The 22,783-nt window shown below is 36.2% G+C and overlaps 1 protein-coding gene and 1 non-coding gene across 3 annotated transcripts in view; one reads left to right on the top strand and one right to left on the bottom strand.

Annotated features, from left to right (window-relative positions):
• The window catches only part of LOC135080621 (G-protein coupled receptor Mth2-like), a 28,296-nt gene extending 13,203 nt beyond the window's left edge, over positions 1–15,093 (top strand). The window contains exons 1-8 of one of the 2 annotated variants that reach the window (XM_063975305.1): positions 7,464–7,931; positions 8,664–8,849; positions 9,785–9,903; positions 10,238–10,316; positions 10,691–10,863; positions 11,427–11,565; positions 11,947–12,036; positions 13,208–15,093. In XM_063975305.1, the coding sequence (XP_063831375.1) occupies positions 7,639–7,931; positions 8,664–8,849; positions 9,785–9,903; positions 10,238–10,316; positions 10,691–10,863; positions 11,427–11,565; positions 11,947–12,036; positions 13,208–13,424 (1,296 nt within the window). In that variant the 5' untranslated portion in view covers positions 7,464–7,638 and the 3' untranslated portion in view covers positions 13,425–15,093. Of the gene's footprint in view, positions 1–7,463; positions 7,932–8,663; positions 8,850–9,784; positions 9,904–10,237; positions 10,317–10,690; positions 10,864–11,426; positions 11,566–11,946; positions 12,037–13,207 lie in introns of those variants that run through there. The other variant, XM_063975306.1, reaches the window with a different exon arrangement.
• On the bottom strand, positions 12,553–12,624 carry Trnad-guc (transfer RNA aspartic acid (anticodon GUC)). The gene has a single exon. It is a non-coding gene; the product is annotated as a tRNA-Asp (tRNA).
• Positions 15,094–22,783: the final 7,690 nt, after the last annotated feature.

Below are 22,783 nucleotides of genomic sequence, written 5' to 3'. Positions count from 1 at the left end.
GGTCACCTAGATACATTCCATAGCAGCTGTAATAGACATTTAGGTACATACATTTACCAATTTTGGTGATAAATAGGCATTTTGTATTAGTTTTTGTATAACGCCTGAACAAAAACAAAGGGTAATATTTTGGTGTTATACATAGATTTCGAATATAAAAAATATATAATTTAACTAATGAGGATCATTTCGATTTTTAGCTGTGAATGCAGATTTATAGGTCTAAGAAATCCTTAATATACAGTCCAAAAATTTTTGTTCTACGACAAAAATTGACGAAGTTATGGCCAAATTACTAAAAAAGTTCACTGACCGCCCGGCGCGGGACCGATGACGTCACTATATCCGATCCGAACGCTGCTGGCGTACTGCGTGGATAGAAAATATTTTTTTCTAGCCAAACTATCAGTTTTAGAGAAAAACTTGTTATGACATTTATTCATCAGAATAAAGTAAGCTATCGATAGGTAATTTTTTAAAATAGATATTGTGAAAAATATCGCAAAAAATCCATACGCTCATACGATTCAATGGAACGCGGAGACGCGATTAGGGTCTCCGCGGTGGTATATTTGGCGATTTATTCAAATAAAGTGTTCATAAGTGTTGTTAGAGTCATATCTTCGTCCAAGTAAAATATAAAAATGTATAAATATTAATTTATTTACTTCTAACAATAAGTACCTATAGCTGAGGCAGATACACTCTGCCTAGGCTACAAGACATTGCTATGAAGATCATTTCGATGTACACGCAATACCTACCTGTTATTTAGTTTTTCTGAGTTAAACCTACGTACCTACCTATCTATTCGCCGTTCCCATGGGCGGGCCAGCTGCTGGAAATCTATTTAATCTTAGCCTAGAAGCTGGGTATGACTCCCCCGTCCTTCTCCTCTCCCCAGGTCATAACCAGAAACTGGTTATGACTTGACCACCCCCCTCCCTAGACCAGAAGCTGGGTAAGGCTAGCCCCTCCCCCCAGTCCATAAGCATAAGCTAGGTATGACTCCTCCTCGGCCAGAAGCTGGGTATGACTAACCCCCCTAGACCAGAAACTGGGTATGACTTGCCTCCCCCCCCCTCTTATCAAGGCCAGAAGCTGGGTAAGGTTTGCCCCTCCCCCCGGGCTATAAGCTGGGTATGACTTATCCCTCTCCCCCCCCCAGGCCAGAAACTGGGTATTAGCACTCATATTATGTATTATTATGTTCAATACAAACAATCATATAGTTACACTCACCCCAACCGCGTCTCCGCATTCCATCGAATCCTATAAAAATGTGGTTTTTGGACATAGCGATACTTATTTTTCACAATTTTTATTACTGGTCGATAGGTTAATTTATTTTGATGAATAAATGTTATTAAAAGTTTTTTTCTAAAACTGATAGTTTAGCTGGAAAAAAATATTTTCCATCCCAATAGTACGCTGCCGCCGGCTGCGCTCGATTCGGATATAATGACGTCACGCGGCCCTGCGTACGTTGTCTTTTAGCGGCAAAAACGGCCTATGTTAATTACTTAATATCTTCGTAAGTAATGGTCCGATTTGGATAATTCAAAAAGATATATCTTTCTTATGTCTTAAAGATTAACGTAGATACTAGTTTTATTGAATTTTCTACAACAGTACTGATCCTCATTAAGACATGACAAAAAAACTGAGGTATGTCTCGTTTCTGTCGGGTCTGGGTTTTTTTTGTATGGGGCGTGACCGTTCTTCTTTAACTTGAAAAAATCAAGTGGTTCCCGAGCCTCTGAGCGGGAATCGAACCCGTGCCTCTTGGAATATACCCAATTGAAGAGCAATATTCTTAGCGGTCGGTAATAGAAACAGAAAAAACGTTAATAGAAACACACCTCGTCTATAGGTCGGTAATAGAAACAACAGCTTTTTCAGATTAAATTGCTATTTATTAATTATTGTGTGATTGTATACTCATTGTTACTACTTGAATTCAAAGATTACTTCATCATTGTTATAAATAAATTAAAGTGTCTTTTCTATCACCACGTCTTATATCTAATTTTCTAACGTTTATCCGAAGTCAGCTTAAACTGGCGGTAATAGGCGCATAAGCGCATTTACGTTACTGGGTCTCCAAGGTAAATTCAAACTGCAGACTATCTATTAGGTTACAGAGTGCAGACATTATTTAGGTATTTGACAGCCGAGAAACTGGACACAATAACACAATAACAAACCGATTGTTTGCGGGTCACTGGTCTCCAAACCTCAAGGTCACAAGGCAACCAAACCAAATGTTAAATCGTACTATGTTCTGCTTCATCATCAACAGCCCTTTACAGCCCACTGCTGAACTATGAGCCTCCCCAGTTTAGTGGAGAGTTTTGCCATAATCTTCACGCTTGGCAGACGGATTGGAGATCTCAGTTTAAGTTTAATGTTTATCAGAGATCGTTGCTGCCCGTTCGCTGTTAATGTGTAGTCCCTAAGTCGCCTCTTATGACACCCGCGGGAAAAGTAAGTAGGGGTTGCAGTTGGTGACAAATATATTCTATTCTGCCGTCACCACACGGCGTATGTCTGTTTATGGACTATTATTTGCTTGCCGTGCCTTGTACCTGGTTTGCGTCATGTATGTACTTATTCTAACTTAGTAGAATAGTGACGGACATTTTATAACTAAACGTTTCGGAAAAGGCGTCGTCATTAAATCTCTTTAAGGAAACCGTATGGTTATTTATTTGTCCTTATTTAGGATGGAAGTCGTACTTAGATGACACAGTCATCTTCTAGTTAGAATTTGGCGTTGTTTTCAAGATAAGCCATTATTTTGTTAACTCATGAGTCAGGAGTTAAGTCCTAATTTGACCGGCGCCTATAGTGATTCGCGCTTAGCTTAGGTCACACTACAGAATGAACTATTATTGCCATTTCCGCAACCCAGAGGTTGCAGGTTCAAATCTCACGTGGAGCAGAGTACCTACCAAAAAAGTGTGCAAATACAGGATGGAATTTTGTAATGCCACCTGGAGGGAGAGTACTCTTAGAAATAGAACTGCATTCAAAGATGTCCGTTTCTTTTTTTTTTTCGAAAATTCACCACCATACCATACAATTTTATAGCCACGATAGCCGAACGGTGAAGGGGTCGAAGTGGCCGACTCGAGATCCGAGGAACGCGGGTTCGAATCCCGCACCGCCGCTCGACTATTGTGATGAGCCCACTCGTAACACAAGCTTTATTTAGCTTAACACGAGGGGCTACTGGGACTATTAGTAATTTGGGCAATACAAATTGCTAATAAATCTTTAAAAAAAAAGAAAAAATTCTGTAACCTAAGCCTAACGATCGATGCAATAAAAATACAGGCTGTAATTTTTAACAGATTTTATTTGGTTCAATTCCCGGGTGTGGTGGCAAGCAAATGTTTGAAAATCTTTGAATGCAGTTCTATTTCTTTCAAAAAATTAAGGAAGTTTTTTTTGAGTATATTTTTTTCTATCTACATAATAAGAGTACTTTCCCTCCAGCCAGGTGGCATTACAAAATTCCACCCTGTATATTCAATAAGTTCTTGCTGAACATAACAATAAGAATAGGTACTTAATTTCGATTTGCAAGCTTGTCGGCTACGGCAAGAAACAATGCATAGTTATGTAATCCTAGGTGCGCCTGATCATTCAGATAAATTGAGCCTGTCTATTTAGATACCAATCTTGTGGCGTCATCAGTAGATGTTGACGGATTTGAGCAACAAAAAATTATGATGATGACGATGACTTGTCAATTGTTTTTGTAATTTTTAAACATACGAGTATTCTTGCACAAATAAGTACCTACTTTGGAGATTCTGCAATATTACCTGCATCATATTGTCAATTTTACTAGGATACTAAGTGGAATCGATCGAACCCACGATGGTTAGCTTGATCTGTCAAAATTTTCATGTGATTTTCATTATGAGTTAGCCAGCTCCCGTTATACTCATATTTTTAACTATTATGTGATTATTATTTTTATTCATAGTAAATATTTTATTTATTTTAATGGTGCCGTATAATGTGTTATAGACACTAAAGAAAGATATAAAACTGCTCATTTATAAAATATTTATATTAGTGTAGATAACAAAAGATTGGCATGAACGTTTACACCCACTCTAAACCCATAATTAAACAGTCCGTCATCGTTTAGTTCATCATATGATGGCATGGGATTCCTATCTTAGAATCGAATGTAGGAAAAAAATTAAAGAATAAAAGTTTACCTACATCAAAACTTGCAGAAGACGGACAGCAAATCACTTAAACTGAAAATAGGAAAGAGGTGCGATTTTGCAATAAAAATGTGTTGCAATCGCTGTTCAGTATTACGTACAAAAATATTTACTCGAAAATAGTTTAGTCCACCAAGTAAAAGTTACCAACGAATTCATACGAGGGACTCATTCAATAGGTAGGTACTCAGACTATTCACAGTACATACGAATTTCAATGAAACCGTCCTTTATTGCTTCAAAAAAGGCATTGTGCTTACCCAAGATTGGACAATAATGGGGCCAGTAGGGGAGACTGGGTACGGTTGAAACAATTTTGCTTTTATTGTCTATAATTTTGTTGTTTAATAACCAAGTGACGATTACGATACGTGAAATTGACATTTGAAGTTTTAGCTATGATATGGCTGTATCATTATCGTTCCCGGGTTACTATTTATAGAAATATACGCAATTTAAAAAAAAAGAAATTTTGTTTTAACCGTCCCCATGCCAGGGGCGGTTGAAACAGCGATTGGGATCTGTTGAAATACATACAAATAATACAATAAGTACTAATAAAACGTGTTTTATTTATCATTAATAATACGAATATTAAAATTATAGTACCACATGACGACATTAATCAGTCTAAGTATTCAATATTTCTAAAACATTAATTAGCCTTTGATTAGTTGTAAACATTTAAAAAAATAACAGAAATATGATTAACTAAATGATATTTCCAAAGCTAATAAACATTAATAATAAAATAATATTAAAATTCTGAATAAAATTAACGAAAATCTTTTTTTTTTTTCAAACCATACTTTTCCGCCGCTTTCCGCAGTGAATCTCTAGCTTTTACCACCTCTAATGCTTTACTAAGTCAATTTCCTCTCTGGAAATCTTCCTTACCCAAACTCTCGGTATCTACAAAAAATAAACATTAATAAATTTTCTGTTTCAACCGTACCCACAAAAAATGTTTCAACCGTCCCCAACCCCACTTTTGGTTAAATATACTTTATAGTTTCGACACTAATGATAACACATTAAAAATAGTTACTGGCCCTTATTCTACAAGCTTCATTATAATCGCAAACGCACACTCGATACATTCACATAAAAAGAACAGGTAGTTATAAGCGTTAATGTCTGAAGAAAAATACTTACTTTTGGGCAGTAAAAAACAATATGGCGTTTTGCACACAACGTCAACGCCTTAGGAAGTTTTAGGCACTAAATTCGTGTTCGGACCTGTAGTCCGCTTCTTTTTCCCCTAGGACCCCTAACTCCCCGTGGAACCGTTTACGAGATATTTGCTCTGTTTCAACCGTCCTTTGTTTCAACCGTACCCAGTCTCCCCTAGGCCAGTTATAGCCAAATAGATAGCAAGTCACACAACATTAACTATAATAATAAAGAAATGGCAGTAAAGAACCATAGACTTGGCACGACTTTGTCTATATTTCATTACTTTTTAGAGATAAACAAGCAGCTCCATCGAGAGTCGAGACTTGGCTAGTTTTTTACAGAATGTTTTTGGTGGGATCTATTATATGCCTACTTAAAACATGAGTATTTTATTATATTTCGGAAGTTTGATGACTTGTTCTAATTTGAAATTGGTCAAACTAATTAATAATTAAAATATGAGTCATGGTTAATCCCATTATACCATACAAATTATAACTACAATGCTAGTTGAGGATGAATGGTAGACTATTTTGTACTGGTTTAGATACTTACCACTCATCAAAGTCAACGAGTCATAATTTTTAATCAATTTGGCTATAAGTAAATATACGAAATGTTAGGCTATTAATTTATTCCAATTGTTCCCCAACCCTGGCCAGACCTCCATTTACCTTTGCGTTAATTAGAGAGAGACACAATACAACACAATACATACATACAATTACGTAGAGTCAAGAAATGTAGAAAGAAAGCATTATACCTACTGTACCTACTCTATAATTCTACATATGAAGAGATTTCTTCTAACCAACCATAATTTAAAGTACCTATGTGACAATCATAATATTGATAATGACGGGATACGCCCCCCGCGGTTTTACAACACGTGCCATTGCTGAGCCTGGCCTGATGCAGAATGTGCACTTCGCAAAAAGCTTACTTTTCTATCCAAATGTAAGGGCTGAAGAGTTTGTTTCTATAAAATTAAAAAGAAAAGAAAGAAAAAGTGCATATACTCTTCAAACCCGCCATACACTTACGTAACCTTGTGATTGTGAAGCCTCATTTTCGCTCGGCTTCGTTTGATACTGAGGCTATGCTCTACACAGGTGCTATTTTAACTTGTGAAGGTTATCGACAAAAAAAACTGTCTTAAATAGGCAGGTATTTAACTACATGTGTAAGTTTCTACCCATGTGACTTCTATTTGTTTAGATAGAGTCTTCATAGCCTGATGAATAGTGAGTGATGCAGCGTCAAGTCACGGTCCGTCATCTCTAGTCCCGTCTCGAAACTATCCTAAACTGTAACCAGAGTAAAATTTTCGTCTGAAAAGGGTGATACTTACCTTGCCTTAAAAGTAGTCTTGATTTTGATGATGGCTATAGTTATGGCCAAGTTTACGACCTCGAGCGCCGACCGCAACCTTGACAAAAATAAAAAAATAAACACAAAATTTCATCAATTTTCCAGATTTGAGATACAGGATCTTTCCTAGTTCAGGTGTCAACCCGCCATAATCGGTAAAATGTTCCTTTTAATCAGCTTATGTACCTTATTTGTAAGATTATGGTGATATTTATTTATTTATTTTGGCCACTTTAACCCTAGAAGACTAGTTTTTGATAGTGCTCACATAGAGTAGGTACTTACTCGTATAAAGAAGACTAAATATGCTAGAGTATGTGACTTTAATTGCCTATGTAAGAGTTTCCTTAAAATTTCCCTAAAAGCCTAAATGTGTCTGAACACCAAAAAAATTGTCGAGTTGTTCCATTTTGACAGGTGAGTAGCGCCCACACCACGCGTCCCTGCTCACTTGCTTACCGGCACCCGGCACCGGCTAAACGAGTCCGAACCGGGCGGTTTAGTCGAGTTCACAAAACCACTAAGCTTGTAAACTCTACTCGACCAAATGTTTTTTGGTCAGCAGCGAATAGTTAGTTACTGAAGGCGAGTTACTCTACTAAATTACTCGACTAGTAAGAACAAGGCTCGAGCTCCTTTTATACTAAACCACGATGAGGTATTTCAAGCGCGTCCTCTTTTGAGTGCGCCAGTCTACAATTGCACGCGACGCACGCGCACGTACGTTGCGATACCCCGTAAACGCTTTAGTGTCGTGCCAACATAAAGATTACATAGTGATAGCAATGTTTGCTTATGATAAAAATTTAATACCTAAACTGCAACTGACTGAAGTGAATATTTAATGTACTTTACATGTTTTACTGTGGCCAAAATGTGGAAAATATTATTTACATCTGCTCTAGCTGCGCTGGTAGTGAGTGTGAAAGCCGGTGCAGCGCCTGATTTATGTTGTCAAGATGGATTAGTTCTGCTGAGAAGGCAAAATGTTTGTTGGAATCCTAAAGTAAATAAAACTTCACCAGTAACAGCCTTATCCTGTAAGCAGAAACTGAAACTAAGTCGTTTCTCCATCAATAGTGATGGGGATCTAGTGTTAATGGGAAGTAGCAGGAATGTAACTTTGGATCATAGGGGGTGAGTGTCACCTGAATTTTTTGCCAATTTACGAAGTAGGTTACGACGGGGAGGGACGTATCACATCAAGCCAATTACAGACGCACTTTTGCTGTATGGGTTGGTTCCAATGTTATGTTTGGGCGATAACACTCTTTTCTTTGGGTTCATAAACTTAATAATAATCATTTTATATAACCGGCTTTTTTTTTCATGCTGTCTGTAGGTAGGTAATCTGTACATTCATATCGACTTAAAATTAAAGTAACTTTCGAATTCTTTAAATATATTTTTTAATAATACCGGTAGGGACAGAAACCCTCTTAGCGGGCCTGTCGGGCAACCCGTAACCCACCATTGAGCGGGCCGGGTGCCGTCGAGGCATTTTCCTAATCCACGATGAATCCTTAAAAACCTTCACAGGAGGGAGCTGGTGGGGCATTTGCCCAGGCTCGGAGGGTCGCTCTCGGTACTTTTCTGATCGGCCTTAATGAGCAGGCTTTGGCGGTGAAAGTCCCACCGTGGCCAGTGGGTATGCTCAAAAGATTTCCCGTCGTAAAAAAGGTCCCGTGATGTTATCGTTTTTGGTTGATTGTTCTCATTTTTTCAAAAATTGCAAGTGCGAATTTATTTAAAATCAGTGGCAGTAAAAAGGTCGATGACAGATTTTGTTGGGTCAATCAGGAAAATCTAAATTGTTTGTTTGATTTACAGTTTGAATTTACATGTATAAATGATTATTTTGTTTATCAGGTATTGCATCGCCAACCAAACGAGGATAACAGACCCAGAACTGACGAATGTGAGCCTCGCGGCGCTGATCTGCCAGGATAATGATGACAAGATCATCGACGAGAAAGTCGCAGGATACTGCATGATAGTATCCGTTATATTCTTGTTTTTCACGGCACTGATATATTGTGTTCTTCCAGAAATGAGGTAAGTAATTTGCAAATGTAACAAGTTAGTAAAATTGAACTCACTCACACACGACCTCACGAGACCTATCGCTTGACGGACGACACTTCATTAAAACTAAGATTTTAGTTATTTCAATATTTATGCAACCTGCATTCAGATGTCCCCCTTCATTCGTTCGTTTCAGACAAATGACGTCCTCTGCTGGCCAAAGGCCTCCCCTCCAAGAATTTCCACAAAGACGAAAATGTACTAACCTGCAAATCATGTTATGTTATGTTTAAAGAACAAAATAAATTCCAAAGTCTCCTGTAGGTATTCCACCTTGAATTTTTCATTCAGTATAAAGATATAAACTCTATAAAAATTCAACTGTCTGCCCAGTATGGTTTTGATACCTAGATGGGTATCAGGTATCAGCCCGCCCGCTGACTAACATAAATGTTGTCCCGGAGTGGTGACGCGACGCGACAGGGCAAATACCTATGATATTTGGGACGTGTAGGTAGAGTGCTCTGAAAGTCTCTACTTATTAGTAAAAGGCCCTATAATGCTTCCAGAGTCCAGACAGACAGCAGAGGTATTTAGTCCCGTTCGTTAGCACCTTAGGGTACGGAACCTTAAAAATATTGCCACAAAGGAATAATTTAGTTGCAGCATGACGACTTATTCCCAAAGGTCCCCGACTCTATTGTTCTTCTTTTCCCACTTGGTCCATGAATTTTAAAATTTCCATAGAAAATGTTTTTTATTTTATTTTTGATGTCGTGGATACGCTGGGAATAAAAGTACCTTTGAGCTTATATTTAAAAAAATATACACCCGAATCGAATTGAGAACCTTCTTCTTTTTTTGAAGTCGGTTATCATTAATGATAATAATATGTAGAGCTGTGGATCTTTGGGAATAAGCCTTCGAAAATACATATAATAGTTTGACATTGTTTAACTTTACAGGGATCTGCAAGGGAAAAGTTTGATCGCTTTTTGCATTTCCTTGGGATTGGGGATGATGGTCCTAGTCATCATGAAGCTTATGCCGCCGTACCGCGACATGAACCTTTGTGCTGCAAGAGGTATGTAAAACCTCTGGAAATATTTTTTTAAATTTTTTTTCATGCATCATAATTCAATAAAAAATGTTACATCTTGCAATCAATGAGTGTAGACACTTATAAATACCGCAAGCACCAACAGCTTCGGTTTGAATAAATTCGTGATATTTTCTGTAAACAAAAATCACCTTGAATCTATTTCCGTGCATCGTGTGTGCTGATTCTGTTCAATCAATAGTTCGGTAGAAAGAGAAGTTGTTTACAATGCCACGAGAAATAAACTATAATTTTGTTGCATTATATTTACAGAATTTAAAAAATTGAAGTTAATTAAAGTATTTTTTACTATTTTCAGGTTTTCTGGCTTATTTTTTCATTCTATCAAGCTTCTTTTGGACAAATGCTATATCAATACAAATTCTATTGTGCATACGGTAAGTTATCAGCAATGCAATGCTTCGGTAATTAAATTAAAATTATATTTCTTTAGGCTCCCAAAAAGATAATAAGAAACCGGTATTTTTCTTTTTTTTTCTCTTATATACCTAATCTAATAATCATGTAAAAATTCTAAACAACAATGCAATCGTGTAGGACAGGTAGAGTTACAATTAATCATCTATTCAGCTAGCATATTAATTCTAATTATGGAGCAAAAACTGAGTTCATCACTCTACTAATAGTTTTTGAGAATGTTACGAAATCTGCAATAGTTCTGGGAGTAGACATATTATTATACTCATAAGTCTCATACTCTATACGTAGTTACGTCTACGTAACGATGTATTGAAAACCGTATGATTTTTAGACGGCCGTCGACTTTGAACTATGAGTGGAGAGACTTCATGCTGTACGCATGCTACGGCTGGGGCGTGCCGGCGGTGCTCACGCTCGCCTTGGCGCTGGTGAATTTCCTGCCGGTGCCAGGCCTGCCGGACCACAAGAAGCCGGGCATCGGGCTCAACCATTGCTGGTTTTATAGTAAGATTCGAACGAGTACCTACCTACTAAAATTACCATTTATCGCCCGGGACTTCGCCCGCGTTGAATTTTGCCTGTCACAGAAAAACTTTATCGCGCGTGTCCCAGTTTCAAAAACCGGGATAAAAACTGTCCTATGTCCTTTCCCGGGACTCAAACTATCTGTATGCCAAATTTCATCAAAATCGGTTCAGTGGTTTGGGCGTGAAAGCAAGACAGACAGACAGACAGAGTTACTTTTGCATTTATAATATTAGTATAGATTGCAGTACGGCTCTACAAAACATTCGCCGGAAATACTTATCTCGAAGACTCGTTTCATCCATCATGCACCTCATATTACATCATGTATCTACCTTATTCTATTAAAATTTAATTAGGCACAATCACGATAATTATTATTTTATTAATTTATTTAGTTAGTAGGTACTCGTAAAACAAATATAATTAATAAATATCAGGATAATTATTTTTGCGGTAATTATAATTCCATTTATTTTAATTACAGCATCGGGTCTTAATATAATGTTTACCTATTTATAATATTTATTTAACTGTTTCAGGTACGGAACATCAATGGTACTACATGTATAGTATCATGTCGATTCTTATATTGGCGAATATTTGTATATTCATATACATATCGATCTGTTTGTGGAAGAACACATTTGCCACCTCTCACTTGAAGGCATTGAGATACAAGTAAGTCACACTTATTGGTCGTAAAACTTTTAGATACGACGTAGTCCAGTTAGAGCGCCTGCCCAAATTGCACCTGTACGAATGGCACCTAGCCTAGTCCACAAAGAGTAGGTACCCAGGTGCTGTTCGTGGACAAAAATCCTACTAATATTATAAATGCGAAAGTTTGGATGTCTGGATGTTTGTTACTCTTTCACGCAAAAACTACTGAACGGATTTTGATGAAACCTTACAGTGTTATTGTTTATAACCCAGAATAACATTTAAGCTATAATTTACAACGATCTGTGGCAAACGAAATTTCACGCGGGTGAAGCCGCGGGCAAAAGCTAGTGTATAAATAAATGTGAATTCTCGAATCACAATATTCTGTTTTTTTAGGTTCTTAATGACGACGAGACTCTTTATACTGATGGGCATCACCTGGATATTCGAGATGATCAGCTCTTTGGTGGAAATTAACATTGGCTGGTATGTATTTCGTCTCGTTTTGTTTTTGTCCGCAAAATAAATTCATTGTCCTTAATTTAATTTAATTAATTTAATTTAAAAGCAATTTGTTTAATGAGCCAAACATAACATACATAACGTCACAACACCAAACATAAGAGGAAAAGTTTATTTACACGATCACAATGTTTACCATAGAAATCTAGGGCTGACTACTGTTGTGGTTGTGGTCTCTTTCAGTCGTTGACGTTGGCTTATGACGTAAGTAGTTATGAAAGTTTGACCACAAAATTTGTGTGAAATTGTCCAAAGATTTATTATTATTATTATAACAAAATAGAGAAGCGGTCGCGTTGTACTGCAGCCTAAATGCGTCACAAAAATGATAGCTAACTTTTTACCCGACTACGGCAAAGCAAAAGGAGGGTTATTACTTATTGTAAATGAAACCATGCATAAAAATTTTTTTTTTTTTTTTGCAAAAAAAATGATTTATTGAATAAAAAATAATATTTCCTTAATTCTTTCAAAAATGATCTCTCCGGCGGGGAATCGAACCCCGGTCTCCCGCGTGACAGGCGGGGATACTGACCACTATACTACCGAAGACTTGCATTTTACGGCGAAATTAAAAGTCTGTTGCTTTAGGTAGCAATAGCTACGAGCATGGTAGTCGTTATCTTCAATAATGTTACTGTATATTGTGTCTAGTCGAGAGCCCTATGGTTGAGAGTTGAGACTCATGGTGAACACTAAACAATACAAAATACTATTCGTGTGAATCGGTAGCCTGTAGGTACTAATAATTTGTCGGCCGTTTGGTGTAGTGGTTCAGATACTATTCCGAGAGGTCCCGGGTTCGATTCCCGGCCGGGGAGAAATTGAAATGATGAATTTTAATTTCTGAGACGGGTCTGGGTGTTACTATGTATAATATGTATGTATTTAAAAAGTATACTATAAGAAGTAGTATATCGGTCAAGCTAGCACCCATAACACAAGCATTTAAGTTGCTTACTTTGGGACTAGCTGCCGCTGTGTGAAATTGTCCAAAGATTTATTATTATTTTATTTTCAGTATCATTGTAATTATTACCTACTCATTACCTAAATAATAAACATTTTTTCTTTCTTTCTTTCTATTTTATTTAATAAGTGAGAAAAAAACCTCTATTTGTAATACCTGTTTTAGGGTTATCATGGACATATACAACACGATGCAAGGGCTGTTCATATTCCTGGTGCTGGTGGTGTTCCGGCAGCGCGTGGTCAAAGCGCTGTACAAGCGCGGCTGGCTGGACTGCGCCGCCGGGCCCCTGGAGCGCTGGCTGGCCGTCGGCGACGACGACGAGCAGGACGTCATCGAGCACACCAAGGACGTGCCTCTGGAGGACAAGTGCCTCTCGTAGGCGAGGGACAACCCAACACGTCTCTGTGCACCATAGAGGCTCTATCTTCAAGTGGAGCAAACCCGATTGGTTAAGAATGTGTTTTAAAAAATTGGTCAAATGCGTGTCGTGCCACGCGCAGTGTAGGGTTCCGTAGTTGTCCTTCGTTACCACAATATACTTCACAAGCAAGCAATTACTTCATCTAAAGTCACTTTTAATATTTTCTTTTATGGAATTTTTATAACGAGTAGGTATGAAATTTTATAATACATGAGTAAAACGACTATTACTCTTAAACTAACTGATCTATTTTAACCGCTATAGTTTTCCTTGAAAGTTTATAAAAAGTACTATTATCGTGAATTTTTTCAGATTTTTCAAGCCAACAGTTTAGTTTTTAGAGGGGGGGGACCACGGAACCCTAAAAATTATGTCGTCGTAAGCTGTAATACTTTAAAGCTGGGACACAAAACGTAACAGAATTTGTGTAGGCCAGGGTTTCTCAAAGTGGGGTAGGTACGCGAACCCCTAGGGGGTTTGACTTTGACATATACTCCATTTGCGACAAGAAACAAGCACACCATCAGCAGCAGCATCAATAGGTATTAAAAAGACATTTTTTGGCACTTTATTTGGTACCTTTTATTGAAATGAAAACCTTATTTTCTTCAATAGTCACTTTTATATTATTTTCTTTGGGGGTGCAGGCGCTGTCACCTGAAACTTTCACAGGTAGGTACTCGTGGAGCGGAAAGTTTGAGAAACCCTAAGTAATAGGCTATAAATAAAATCCAACAAATCACTGAATTGAGGTATTAGGAATTATAAATTCCAGTTTGATTTTTTTCTAACTTATGTGTCTTATACCTAGTTACTTTTACAATAGGTAACGAATTGGTCGTTTTAACTTCGTTATATAAAACAATCAACTAAGTCATTTTTTGTTAATTTAAGTCAATAAATCTACTTAATTAAGTTTTGTCATATCGTATAGTTAGTTACCTACAACTTACATACCTAAGTATTGCTTTTTAACGTTGTTTACTTGTTTGTTTAAGAGATATTTCATTTGTTATTCAACATCAATAATTAAACCTACTTAGGTACATTATGGCTGAGTTGCACCACCTAACTTTGACCGTAACTATAACGATAACCGGTGTTTTTTGTATGGTGTTTGACAGATTTTTGACGTTTGTCAAAGTTAAAGTAATATGGTGCAACCCAGCCAGTCTTGTTAAACTTATCAATTTTACTAGACCTACCTAAGTAGGTAGGTACTTTAGATAGTGTACATAATATGTATAAACAAACTCAAAGTCAAACTAAGCAAAGGTAAATGTATTTTATAATTTGTTTGTGAATGGACGGAATGAGATTGAGTAAGTTCATTGTTATCAAACTTATTGAAAGTAATAAGATCTCATTAGGAATGAAATTTTAATGAGAATAAATACTTACCCACTGAGTCAATTAATATTAATATTTTATTTCTGTTTATTAAAATATTTTTGTATAATTGTTTTTTCTGAAGCTAAGTAGGATGTGATGAATTATGATGATTGATTGATTGATGATTATGATAAGTATTACCTAATGAGAAATGTTTACCATTCATATTTTGTAACACGAAGAAAAACTGGTATTGTACCTACCAGTAATTAAATAAAAAATAAAAAGAAAACATTCGTTGTTTATTTACAAACGTGTTTTTACAATAAAATAATAATGATAAGTGCCTATACCTCACATAATAAATTTTTAAAATAGAAAACTGTACGTACATAAAATCCGTTGCGCATTTTAAAAAAAGGGTTGACTTTGTTTTATACTATGTCACAACATTGCACATTTATGCATGTCGTCTGACCGTATTATTGGTATTATTTTATGAGTCAAACCAAAAGGAAGGAAGCCAAACCAATTAAATGTTATTAAACCTTATTTAATAGAAACGCAATTTGTTGCGTCTGTCATGACATGACGCTCATACATATTGCTCATAGTACATGAGTTTAACATATTATTATCACTCTGAACAGCGAACCCGGCGAACTTCGTACCTACAGGCCTATTCAGAAATAATGTAGGAAACAAGCCATCATTAGCTCAAAGTGTTCTAAACTGAAATAGGCCAGTAGAATTAAACACAAAAATTGATTAAATCGGAAATAATTCCTACAAAAGATTTTTTTGCTTTAATGGCTTCATTGGTTGCCCATTAAGACTCTCCTAAGTTTTCGACTTCGACGGAGTTGTGCTTAAGTGGTGGGGGCCCCCGAAAGCGGCATTTTTTCGGTTTTCCGGTTATACCGCGTAAAGGACTTACCCTATCGAAAAGTGGTCTTCATGACGGTTAAAGGGCACTTAATCCTGCATTGAATAAGACCAAATTCATATGTTTTGGACAAACCGTTCTCGCGCTAAAGTTCGGCAAAGTAGAAAATATACGTATAATTAATGACCCTCTCCACGTCCAATGGCTTGTTACCCACATGCTTCCAAGCCTTGTAAAGGGTCGCCTTAATCAGTGTAACCCTAACAAGGCTCACGAGTTTGATTCGCTTATCCTTGTTCGTCCCAGCCGTTCCTTAACTGCGGTTGCTGCACCTCTTCCTGACACTCTCCTGAACGACTCTGTGTTACCTAATGTGGCTGCCTCTCTTCCTTGTACCCTCCTGTACGATTGCATTGCTTAGCTATATGCCTGGTCCAAGGTTCGACGCCACAAAATCAACTTTGTACGCGTGAAAATAGTTTAAATACTATTTTCCGTGCTTGCAACATTTTTCTTTACTGCTTCGCCTCTATTAGTCGTAGAGTGATTGTATATATCCTATAGCCTTCTTCAATGTATGAGCTATTCAACACAAAAATAATGATTTCAATCAAACTAGTAATTCTTAAGATTAGCGCGTTCAAACAAACAAACAAAAAACTCTTCAGCGTTTTAATATGAACTTGTTGTTGTTGATTTTTGGCGTCGAACCTTAGACCAGGCATACGGCTAGGCAACGTAGTCATGCAGGAGGATACAAGGAAGAGGGGCAGCCACAGTAGGTAACACAGAGTCGTTCAGGTGAGTGCCAGGAAGAGGTGTAGCAACCGCAGTTAAGGAACGGCTGGGACGAACAAGGATAGGCGCATCAAGCTCGTAAGCCTTGATAGGGTTACACTGGTTGAGGTGGCCCTTTTCAAGACTTGGAAGCCTGTGGGTAACAAACCATTGGACGTGGAGAGGGTCATTAATTATACGTATATTTTCTACTTTGCCGAACATTAGCTCGAGAACGGTTTGTCCAAAACATATGAATTTGGTCTTATTCAATGCAGGATTAAGTGCCCTTCAACCGTCATGAAGACCACTTTTTGATAGGGTAAGTCCTTTACGCGGTATAACCGGAAAACCGAAAAAGTGCCTCTTTCGGGGGCCCCCACCATTTAAGCACAACTCCGTCGAAGTCGAAAACTTAGGAGAGTCTTAATGGGCAACCAATGAAGCCATTAAAACAATAAAATCTTTTGTAGGAATTATTTCCGATTTAAAAGCTAATTCTACTGGACTAAAAGTCATGAATGCGACTCAAATCAGCACGAATAAAATAACTTGATTGAATGAAATGCGAAACTAAAACATAATTATGCATTAAGTTACTTAGTAATAAGTATCTGGTCAAATTCTGTTCTAAAACCCTCAAGAGCGTTCAAGACTGTGTCAAGTATTTAGATACTTAGATTACCTTGATCTATTTATTGAAAGCATAAAAATATTAACGTGTTTTGGGTGAAATTTTATTTCTGGCGGTAGCTAATAGTGCGTCGTAAATAGTTATAGCGAATTTTATAGTCCTCTTAAAAGCAGCTTTTGATTCTAGGAATTTGTTTGTTGATACAATTCCGATGCGGGCATTGAAAGCTGCGGTACAGAAATAGAGCTAAGTACCGCGATTGTAGGTGGTACAATAATTTGAGGTAAACCAGAGCTGGCATTGTGCGTGAAACTGGTTTTCAAAATCGTATTCCCAGTAAAATAGTTACTATAGTTTTTAGCTTCACAGTGATAGTCTATGTGAGTATTTCTCAAAAAAAATGTACATTTTGAAAAAAAAAAGTGTGCTTTGAAACAGTTCAAAAGTTTTATATTTATAAATCATCACACAAAAAAAACACACACACAATTTTGAAGGATGACTATTAATCTTTAAGATAACGAAGAATTATAGCTATAATCCTACTTATTACCAAATATTTAGATATTTTAAAAATAGTCCTTTTTTACCTTTCATACAAAAACCTGTTTGCCACCCTAGCTTTTTCATGTATTTTTGTTTCATAAAATGCGATACGTAACTAAATTATTGTAAATTTCTTTGTATTATCGTTCTACAGTAATCGCAGTTTCTGTATCAAATTGATTTTCTATGGGGTGTCATAATGAATTGGCAATTTAAAGCAAAAAAACAAAATGAGTCGCTCTCATTTACTATTTCGTTATTTACTCTTTAGTTACGATTTATTTCTACTTTCCCATGGTTTCTGAACAATTCCGTATTTATTTTACACGGACAACAATAGCTGCACTCTGAATGGCTATTGGCCTGACGTCTCCGCCATAACATCTATCGCGAAAATTAGTGAAAACGTGTGTGTTTTGTGGGATTACTTTTTCGTAACAGGCAGTAAAATCAGCGATTTTATATAGAACGGTAAGTCTTCATTTAACCATTTTTTGTAATACGTGTGGTACGAACATTTAGTAAGCTTTTATATTTGCTTTAACAAATTTTATCAAAAAAATACTTGTTTCTGATCTCATTTTGTCTAATATTTCGTTACGTTTTTTGCGAATTTCGTTACGTTACGAAAAAGTACAACATAATGCTGAGTGTATACTGTTATTACCTGACTAAGCATAGTAATATTCACTACTTAATTAATTTCAAAAAATATAGAGCGTTAAAATAACAAAAGGATTGGATACTATCTGCTTTACAGAAGTGCCACCAGCAAAAAATTATCAAATCATTTAGATTACGTTTTTATGTGATTACTTCTTTTGTTTTTTTAGGAATGCCGCCAAAAACCAATGCCGAAAGGCAAAAAGCTTACAGAGAACGACTCAAAATGGATAAACATGATGGAACAAAAATAATTTTATTAAAATAGTATGAATGATTACTCCCTTATTTTATTTCTAACCCCTTAATATTACCCCGTATTTGGGTGCATACTTACAAATATTTCGAATTGAATAAATAAAGAGCATTCACAATATTTCGCCAATGTATAACAAGCCTTATGGCCTTACTATTTCGTTACTACCGTTTCGTTACGTACACTTTTTTTGAGAAATACTCATGTACTGTAGACCCTGGCTACACAGGAGTTGCAGCCGTGGGAACGGGAGCTGGGAATTGTCTCTTAAACTAGGGTTTTGTCTTTTTGGGAGTCACGAGGAGTTGTTTTGAAAGACTAAGTTTAAGTAGGTACTCATACTCTAAATTTTGTAGGCTTTCAAAGATAACAATTTAAATTTAATTCTAGTTAATCACAAAAAGAGGTGGATCTTTAAAGAACGTTGAAAATTACAAGAAATATTGACACGAATGCATGTTGTTTTCTGTAAGTCCTTATCTTCATCACTTAAGTGACATTGCGAATGCAAATTCAATGATAATGGAAATTGCAATTTGCATTCGTAGCTTCTGGGCTGAGAGCGTGCAAGTTCGTAAATCAATTGAGACCGTTAAGATAAATAGTATCTAATCTTGAAACGTCAAAATAAATTGTTAAACAGATTTACGTTAAACAGACCTGTTAGATGGGCTAATTTATGTTCCTCTTTGATAAAACACAATCAAAGAGCACACGTTAGGTAGGTAAATACCTCCTAGATTTCTGATAAATTAATATAACATCCAGAAAACAGGTATTTTGAGTTAAATAAATACGAGTAAGTATGTCCATATTTTCAAAGAAGTATTTTTAAATTATTGATTGTTTTATAGTCCAGTCATTTAAGCTTAAATTAGGTAAGAATCTCGGAATTCGAGATACCCAGCTGTAAGTCTGTAAATACTTGTATATTGACACCCTAAAAGTTGTCTCAAAACCTACATATGGTAGGGTGTAAGCAACTATTAAATTTTAAGGTCAAAGGTCACAAAAATTGCCTTTTTGGAAATATCTCATTTCCTATGGGTTTTTTGCTATTTGTATTTATTATCAATATTGTAGAATAAAAAATTCATTCATTCATTCAATGGCACTTTTCTATGGAATCTGGGCGTAAAACCAACAGAAATGTAACTACTATTATTTGTTAGGACTTAATATCAGAAATATATTTTCATATAAATAACTACCAAAAACTCCCGGGTTTGCTTGGAAATTGACATAATGTGTAATAGTAATAGGTGCTTTACTTATTGCGCAAACAAAAAATATTATTTAATTAGTATACTTATCTACTTACATTTTAAATACATTAAGTTATTTATCCATTATTACGTCCAACAGTTCAGGAGTGGGGCCAACAAATGGTATATTTAAACGATGTTCTACATTATAAGCGTAGGACCATACCTAGGTACCATTTAGAGAAATAATGACATGAACACAGTCATGTTTCAATGGGATTTCTACCAGTTAAATTGTAGTGTTGTCGCATAATCGATATTGCCAAAAAACGATTTATCGATTAACAATTCGATTAATCGATTTTATTGATTACCATCATTACTATCATTTGATTGTTAATTCAATTCCTTATTTTCAGCAATATAATCGATTATTGCAATCGAATAATCGATTATGATTTATTCGGTATACATACTTACTAAATCGATAGAATCGATAGTAAGATATGATACAATACTCTCAATATGATCGATAAAAGCAATCTAATTGACCTAATACTATTTTTATTACCCTAATGTGATGTGAAATACTATGGAAACTTTGCATATTCAACGACCTCTATCTCCGTATCCCCGCGTATTTCAGGATTATTGTCATACTATGAAATGAAGTACTAGTATTAATCTTTAATTTAGTATACTTTTTGTTTCTGTTGGTTTAACGCCCAATATGCCCATCATCCTTTTGTTCAAAAAATTTTTTTATATCACTCTCGCCTTGAAAATGCCCGGATTATAGTTTTCGGGAAAGACAGCAGCAGGCAACGAATTCCAGTCCCTAGCTGTTCGCATTAAAAGAGTCATCGAAACGCTTAGTGCGAGCTGGTGGAATGTCAACAATATAGGGATGGTACGCTAACCTGCGTCTGGTTCCCCGATGATGGAAGGGGGCTGGTGGAATTAATTCATGTAATTCTTTCGCACATTCTCCGAAGTGTAGCCTGTAGAAAACCGAAACCTGTAGAAAAATAACTATCAGGGGGTGATTAGTGATCGATACTGATGCCAAAAATGCAATCAGTAAAATTTTTGTCTGTCTGTCTGTCCGTCTGTATGTTCCTTATAGAAACAAAAACTACTCGACGGATTTTAACGAAACTTGGTACAATTATTCTTCATACTCCTGGGCAGGTTATAGTATACTTAGGAATTCCCACGGGAACAGGAATTAGCGGGAAAATCCTTTTGTATGAAAAATCTAAACGCTTAACGGAAGTTAGACGCTTGAAATTTGGCATGTAGGTACCTTAGTAAAAGTAAACAGCAAGGAATTCCCGAAATTCCCACGGGAATTAGCGGGAAAATCCTTTTGTATGAAAAATCTAAACCGCTTAAGTTGACCTGAAGTGATGCAGTGACCGCGCGCTCTCCGCCCTCTATCTCGAAAACGGTTCACCGTATAAAAAAAATTTTAAACAAAATTTGTAGAGAATTTAGTATTCTACAATATTGATAATAAATACAAATAGCAAAAAACCCATAGGAAATGCGATATTTCTAAAAAAAGCGCAAAAAACCGATTTTTGTGACCGTTGACCTTGAAATTTAATAGTTGCTTACACCCTACCATATGTAGGTTTTGAGACAACTTTTAGGGTGTCAATATACACGTATTTACAGACTTACAGCTGGGTATCTCGAATTCCGAGGTGAACTTACTATAATGACTGGACTATTACCAGTTAGTTTGTTGTTAGTTACCAGTTACCAGACAGTAGGTACACATAAGGCCTGCTTACTATGCGCCAGTTATGGAAGTGCCATGGCCGTTTTTTGTGCGCTGTGATATAGTCATATATATATATATATCTGCGCAATATCACTGATTCTTGTTCTTACATTAGTGTTTTTATTGAGACGTGAGATGGGTTGTAAATTACAAATTAGCGTTTCAATAATAGGTACACTAAGATGCTTTGATACCTAATATACCTACCTAATGATCAGTATTGCGTTGAACGCAATAACTCAATGAAATAATAATGTACGAGTAAATTAATAAATACATTAATAATATCTAAATATGTAGCAGTCAAGAACTGCAAATTTTCAAAGCAAGATTAAGCTGGTATCTTTTAAAAATTATCATGAAAGTTCGGCGTTTTGCAAGAAAAGTCTACTCAAAACCCTACCTACGAGTACTTTCAGAACTCGCATGGTGTAAGCTCTGAGGTTTCTCTATTTGATATTTTGAAACCTCGTTCTTTTTAAGACTTGAATGAATAAATAATTATATTACTTAATATTAATATTCTTGGAAAATATAGGTACACTGCGAAAATAGTTGCAATTGACTGCTATTTGCCTCAATTAACGTTTTCGCTTCTGGAGTTCTGCCTATTCGCCGAAAGGTGAAATTGGATGAATTGGGCGAGTCTCGTTTGAAATATGTTTACTAGGTATATCAGTCTATTCTGGTACAGAAGTCAATAAACAGTAACGTGCAAATTTTCGCTGGAAATAACCCATCAATTTAGATCACTTAAGACGCATTGGGAAAAACCATATGAACGTAATGCAATCATCTTTTTACTGGCCAGATGTTCAGTTTCTATAATTATATTGGCATCGCTGTATCAAATAACGTTTTGGCAGCTTCTAAAAAGTATTTTTTTAAGAGTATTCCCCTTAACCCCTCGTGGTAAACTAGCTAAGTGCTTGTTACTATAGTGGGTTCATAAAAAACCAAAATCGTCCTGACGCTGATTCAAATTAATCGGATCTCAAGTTGGCCAGTCAGACACCAATGGTGAACCATTGGGCTATTGCCGCCTCATTACCAATGAAACTGGCCCTGAGTCTTACATAAATCTTTATTAAAACCATGAATAAACAGTAAAATCTTTATTGCATTATAAATACAGTGTGAGTCACGTTAAAGTGTACATATGAAAATAGATGAAACTAGACCTTTTTTTATCGACAAAAAAGAGGTCAAAAAATTTTTGAGATTTTTTT

The sequence above is a fragment of the Ostrinia nubilalis genome, chromosome 18 (genome assembly GCF_963855985.1).
Source record: "Ostrinia nubilalis chromosome 18, ilOstNubi1.1, whole genome shotgun sequence".
Lineage (NCBI taxonomy): Eukaryota > Metazoa > Arthropoda > Insecta > Lepidoptera > Crambidae > Ostrinia > Ostrinia nubilalis.
Note: the sequence above shows the minus strand (reverse complement) of the source record. Positions and strands in the feature narration are given on the sequence as shown.